Source organism: Rousettus aegyptiacus, unplaced genomic scaffold (assembly GCF_014176215.1).
Source record: "Rousettus aegyptiacus isolate mRouAeg1 unplaced genomic scaffold, mRouAeg1.p scaffold_m13_p_2, whole genome shotgun sequence".
NCBI lineage: Eukaryota > Metazoa > Chordata > Mammalia > Chiroptera > Pteropodidae > Rousettus > Rousettus aegyptiacus.
The window spans coordinates 7,072,342-7,078,835 of NW_023416295.1; the positions used below are offsets into that span (position 1 = coordinate 7,072,342).

At 51.4% G+C, this 6,494-nt stretch overlaps 1 protein-coding gene across 5 annotated transcripts in view; it reads left to right on the plus strand.

Annotated features, from left to right (window-relative positions):
• Positions 1-2,663: 2,663 nt before the first annotated feature.
• The window catches only part of PID1 (phosphotyrosine interaction domain containing 1), a 202,039-nt gene continuing 198,208 nt past the window's right edge, over positions 2,664-6,494 (plus strand). Inside the window, exons 1-2 of one of the 5 annotated variants that reach the window (XM_036237347.1) lie at positions 3,830-4,727; positions 6,267-6,480. In XM_036237347.1, the coding sequence (XP_036093240.1) occupies positions 4,051-4,727; positions 6,267-6,480 (891 nt within the window). In that variant the 5' untranslated portion in view covers positions 3,830-4,050. Of the gene's footprint in view, positions 2,734-3,829; positions 4,728-6,266; positions 6,481-6,494 lie in introns of those variants that run through there. The other 4 variants (XM_036237346.1, XM_016134619.2, XM_016134620.2 and 1 more) reach the window with 4 other exon arrangements.

Below are 6,494 nucleotides of genomic sequence, written 5' to 3' on the forward strand. Positions count from 1 at the left end.
CCTCAATGTCACAAGTGTTTCATTGTATTGATCGTAGCAAGTCACACATCTGTTGGAGAAGGTGATGCCAAGGACGTGATTGCTCTTGATCCTGGAGCTGGACCCAGGCAATAGGAGACCCCTCACCCACCCCTGTGTCTTTGGATGTACACTCTGCGCATTGTTCCCACAGTGGGAGCTATTTCCAAAGACTCGGCCTTGAGAGATGAATGTGCTATTAAGACCACCTGGACTGAACACCTGACTGAACCTAGTTAAGGCCTCCGTGTGTACTTTTAAGATTCTGGCAGGTGGGTGCAGAGATCTCGTCCTGCTTGAGACAAGCCTCATATGTAAGTTCCCTTACTTATTACATCTGTCGCTTACCCATCTGGAGTGGTCTGCCTCTCTCTCCCATCTTTCCTTTTCCTCTCTGTTTGGGGGCGAGTTTACAAACCAACAAAGTCCAGCGCAGATTCAAACTGTGCAGATAAAATCTATCTCATGACAAGAGAAGTAGTCAAGGGAATGACCTCTGAGGAAGGGGGCCATCTTTGAAATTAAGTCACTGCATTTCCAAGGTTGGTGAGGACTTGAGCAAGTTTTGAATAGGAGAATGATGATACACCTCCTAGGCGTTAATCAGTCCTGTGCCATGTGCCTTTTAACCAAGTTTGCAGATGAACTGCGAAGATTTCATTTTAAGAGAGTAAAGGGCAATCTTAATAATACCTAATAAACACCTATCACCATATAGAGACAAGAACCAGTGGCTCTGTCACTACAGAAAGATTTAAATGGTTTAATGAATTTTCGGACTTTTGTATATTGCTTATCTGTAGCTGTTTTGGTGATTTTGAAATAAGGTTAATGATACTATAAGAAGGACTTTCCAATGCTTGTTCTGCTAAATATACAACCATAATAAATTTTGCTGGTCATTTGGTTAGACTAGAAAGGTAAACAAGCTTAAATATGGCTTATTACTTTAGTCTGAGAAACTAAATCAAATAATTGAAATCCACAAATATTCCAAATGGAAATGACTCAATCACAGGAAACGTTAACCATTTTGTGAGACTTTGATCATTTCAATAATAAAAAGGGGGAGAAAAGGAACAGGATGTAAACTAATGCTTTCTATATACTTATATGTGGTGAGCACATTACACACGTGAACTCATTCATGCCTCCCGATAATTTCAAGTATTAAGTAATATTATCACTCCTTTTTACAGATGAAAAATCCGAGGTTCTGAAAGCAAACGGCTGGCCGAAAGCCATTGCAAGATAGTTCGAAGTCTAGGATTCAACCTGCATCTCCCCTTTGGCCTAGCTCCCTATCAATTTTTATTGAGATTAATACATGTTTTTTACATGTATTCAATTTATGCGCATTTTAGTCCACTTTTAAAAATCTATAATTACACCCTAAGCAGCTTTTCAATTGTAACAGAACTTCATAATTATCCTCCTTAATAACTGCATAATATTTAACATTTCTTTGATATGTTGGGCCAAGATTTTTAATTCACCATTCTCCTGATTTAGGCATCTAGGGCTCGGAATCATGAACGAGATTTAATCTGGCTTACGAAAATTTATAGGGATGGTTATAATTTTTTTCTGGGACAGAGCATTATTTTTATAACTCATCTGGGCCTTGTCGATCTTTTTTATTTGTATATTTTTGTCATTTACCTTGCAATGGTATTTCTTAAGACTTGCCTCGACGATTATGGGGGATTAAGCAGATGAAATTACACATATATTTATGTGCCTAATATTTCTACTCATTGCATCCCCACAACCTCCTGCTTATTTCAAGAATGATTCCTTGCTCAGAACAAATCTGTTTAGTTTGCGGAGCCACACCTTCAGGTTCAACAGGAGGGTGAGGTGGTGGGCTCCGAGACAGAGCTGCGAGGGATCAGGATGCGCATCCCGCCTCCAACCAGTAGATGTCTCTGTTTCACTCACCCTCTATTGCAGGCTCCTCCAGAATGGGAAGGCTTGGGAGCAAAACTGATGGGTGGGAGGGAGTCCCATCCCTTTCGTCTCCTTCCACGCGCCTCCACCTCCACTGTCCCTGCCCCGTTTCCGTGGCACTAAGGTAATTGAAACGGGAGTGTCATTTGAGTTTAAACACTTTACCAAATCTGTTTGCAGTAGGACTGGTAACTGGAAGCAGTCTCTACAGAGCTGAGGAGTTTTCTCTTTAAATAGCACCGCACTCCCAACTAAAAGCTGTATTACTGAGTCATAACAATTAATTACACTTGGAGGTGAGAAGACAGGATTTAACGCTCTAATGTGATGTGATTTTAGGCTGTTATCTCATCCCACTGCTATTTAAAACAAAATCACTTTTCCACGGATGCATCTGCAACTGAGGAAGGCTTCGAAGCTTAAGTCTGAAGACGAGTGAATATATTCCTGTTTTAGCTTCCTGAGAGGTTTAATATGCACATTCGGATTTTCCAGATTTTCGTTATGAAATCTTTTTTTTTTTTTTCCTGCGTTGGGATTTGATAAAAGAGAACTAGGAGGCCTAGAAGGTACATTACTCTCATCTAGGTGTAGGAGGTGTGCAGCATGAGTTATTGGAAAAGTAAAAATATCTCAAAACAGAGACCACATGACCAAGCATCTGAGATGTATTTCCACGTAGGGCTGACACACCAACACCTCATCACACGAGATTTACTGCTGGGTCTACAGCAAGTGTCGGGTACTGGGGCAGGCGCTGAGAAAGTGAGTACTCATGATCTCCGGGGCAGGGGAGGAGGGTTTGGGAGCACTGGAGGTGTGGTCATCTGGGGAGACAGAGACCAGCCTCTCAGAAGCATTTCTGTGGCATCGTCAGAGGCTCCCAGGGAACCGGGGGTCCTGGGCCTGGGCGGGCGGTCAGGAAGGAGCCGCCTGGGCCCCGAGGAAGAACATGTTGAGGGGCCGGAGCCCTGGGTGAGAATCGCCTCTGGGTGACACCCTCTGGGTGACTCGTGCTCCCCAAGCCGTGGGCGATACGGGTTGTGTCCCTCAGAGAGCTTTTCTGGGAGGAGCTGAGGCGCTGAGCGCTGGATTCTGGTTCGCTTTGCTCCCATCTCTGGGAATTACTCCACCTACGCATGATCATGGACAGACTCTTCTGGATGTGGGGCGTCAATTTTGACAAGGCGCAGGCCATGCAGGTGTCCCAGCGTGGTGTGTGGTCAGGACCCTTCTCCCGCCAGCCTAGCCCGGAGGCCCAGGGCCCGCCCCTCATGGGTTGTGGCTCCCACGTGCCTGGTGTTCTCCCTCCCCTCTCCCACACTCTTCACCAGCCCCCCCAGAAGCAGCTGGGCATCCCTATCCTGCCACCTCTCCCCCACCTCCAGCCCCAGATGGCTGCTCTTTTTCCAGGCGTTTCCATGGTCAGAGCAGTTACAGATGCGTGACATCGGGACGTGTGCTCTCTAAGCCACTCACGGTGTGCCCTGAACAGTGACCTAAACGCCACGAGCCTTGTTTGTCCTATCTACAGATGGGAATATTAATACTTATCTTGCTCAGCTGTCAAGAGGATGCGAAGGGCCAGGTCGTTTCAAGAAAAATAGTTACTTCAGGGAGTGGGGCAACACCAGCCTCCCCCCACCCCCTCCCCGGGAGTTCAGGGTGGCCCCTGGCTTATCTCTGGGTTCGCAGGGCCTCCTGCGGCGCCTGGCAGAGCACAGGGATGAAGCACTGGGGGCCCTGCGTCGTCCTCCTCAGGCGTCCACGGGCGCCCCGTCTCTGCCACCGTGCCGTTCTGCACCAGGCCCATCTTTCCGGTCTTCCTCCAGACATTCCCAGAGCTCTCGTCCCCTCTTCTTCGCTATCGGCCCTGACTCATTTTCTTCCCAATGCTTATTACCCCCTGACCTGGCACTTGGTCCTGTGTTTTCTTGGTTGCTGACTGTCTCCCCAAGGAGAATGGAAGCTCAGGGGAGGAGGGACATTGTCCCATCTTCCATCCTCCGCCCCTCTATCCTTAGAACCCAGCACTGGGACTGGAGCCTATTAGGTGCTCAGTGAGCTCTGTCGGCAGAATGAATGAAAGTTTGCCGTCCAGCAAGCGCCAGGCAAAGTCACAGGCGACTCAGAGATCCCTGCTGGCCAGAAGCCTGGGACCCCCGCGAGCGGGAGGGGGGTACGGTGTCTTTCTTTGGGAAGCTCAACTCTCCAGGCCCTTCCCCGCCAGGCCAGTCTGCTCCATCTCCCAGACCCCATCCCACCCAGGGTTCTCGCGGGGAGCGGGGCGGGGGTTCTGGCCGGGATCTAGGGGCCGCTGCTGTTGCGCCCCCCGAGCCCCGCGGCGCGGGGGTGCCGGCTGCGGCGAGGGCGCCCGCCCCGGGCATGCTCAGAGCGCAGGTCCGGGAGCAGCGGCGGTGGGGGGAGGGGGAGGGAGCGGCCGCTGCCGCCGCCGCCGTGCGCTCGGGCCCGGGCGGAGCTGCGCAGTCCTCTCGCAGCTGCGCCAGGACAGCGGCGCGCGCCCGTGCCCACAAGTTGCCGGCAGCCGAGCGCGGCGCCGCCTCCTCCTGCGCGCAGCCCCTCGCGCCTGCCCGGCGGCGGTGGCCGGCTCCAGGACGCTCACCCCGCGACACCACCCCCAGATGTAAAGCGGGGCCGCAGCCCCTCGCCCCCAGGCGCAGTCGACTGAGTCTCCTAGCGTCTCCTCTGCCAAACCCAGCGGCTGGAAGATGTGGCAGCCGGCCACAGAGCGTCTGCAGGTAAGGGGTACCCCGGAGACCGGGGGCCAGCCTGGAGGAGGAGGAGGTGCCCGGGCTGGAGGAGCCGAGGTGGCGCCTCTGCCCACTTGCAGAGATTTATCCAAAACGGTCCTGTGAGACGCGCAGATAGGAGCACGATGCTGGCGGCTTAACCCGGCGCCCGGCGCCTGGCCGGGGCTAGGGGGTGACAAAATCCACCACGGCGTCGCTTCGGGCGTCAGAACTTTTGGTTTGGGGGTGCTTGTGTGCGTGTTGCAATATATAAGGTTGGACTTTCTGACCAGAAATTTTAGATCGCATTCCACTGACACAGTTTTACTGGTCTGGGCTTGGGGTTTTTGCCTCTAGATTTTTTTTTTTTCTTTTTGTCTCCTGGAAAGACAGAACAAATGATTTGTGAAAGCATCCATTTGCCAATAATTTGGAAATGTCAAGCTTGGCTTGGCTTGCTCACGGTGTGCCACTTATTTTATTTTTCCTATTCGACGGTGCTCTCCCTTCGGCTCCCCTGAACCTAAGTGCCCCCCAGATGTGTGACCATCAGAAGTTAAGCTCAGGCAGGAATGACTGTGTTGACCCTCAAAGTGTCTCACGTGTTGCCTACTGAAATCCCTTTCATCGAAATTCCGAAGCCATGGACTTGGGTAGGGGGTCAAAGTGAGAAAGAGCGGCGTTTTCAGAGGGGACACCTGGGGACCCTGGAATCGCCGGACTTGAGGTTTAATGCCTGCCTTTTGCCTGCCTCTGTTCTCAGGGGACAGGGTAGCTGCTCTCCCAGATAACGTCTACTGAGTCTCACAGTTAGACATTCGGCAGGCTCCGGGACACAGCACAGCGTTCAGTAGTAAACTTTGAGGAAGTGTTTTAGTGGTAGACTACAGCACAGTTGGAGGCTGAGTGCCCTGCACGGGGAGGACCCTGAAGGCCAGGGGCACTAGCTAGCTCGGGAGGTTTCTCACTGAAAACCCAAAGCTCCAGACTGTCCATCAGATGCCGCCTCCGGGAGAAGCTAACCTGGATTAAGCCGCATAGGGCATTGCATTTAGCAGAGGCAAAAGCCCCCAGCCCGGGGCCTTCCGTTTGGGAGGAGTGGGTTCACATTAACAGAACCCTCAGGCTAATCCACCAGGGAGGGTCTCAAACAGACTAAATGAGAAAAGAGACCTTTAGCCTTGGAGACTGGGTGCTGGGTGAGTAGCCTCTAACCACATCCTTCTGTTACTCAGAGAATATCGGCATCGGGCTCTGGATGATTAGGCGAAGGTGGTGCACGTGTGTTCCGTTTGGCAGAGGCACCAGTTATCGGTTATGCATTTGAATTCCCCCTTCAGTTTGGGGCCTGGATTCTGTCCTAAGGGAGGTGGTGACTTGGGTGGGGAGTAGAGGGTCCCCATCCATGGGGGAAGGCAGCTCCTGGAAGTCCTTAGAGAGGTGAGGCCCGAGTTCCTTAAGGTGGCTCTTATGGCCTGGTGACCTGTGCCTTGGCAGAGTTTGTGGATTTTGTCTCTTAAGTTATTTCTACTGGCCTATTCCCTCCAGGGACACCTGCATGACCCTTGGCAGGAAAGTTCTCCAGCTTGTGTCCTGCGTAGCGATCGCTCTTTGCTGGAAAGGTCCTCCCGACTCTTCTGTGAAATGTACACATGTGCATCTGGCAAGATTCTGGTTTACGGGCAGTTCACTTTCGCAAGGCATTTATTTAATTTTGAGTCGTCATGTTGAAAGAGCCCAGGTTCAGCTTTGGAAAGCTCAGGTAAGGGTGGCTTA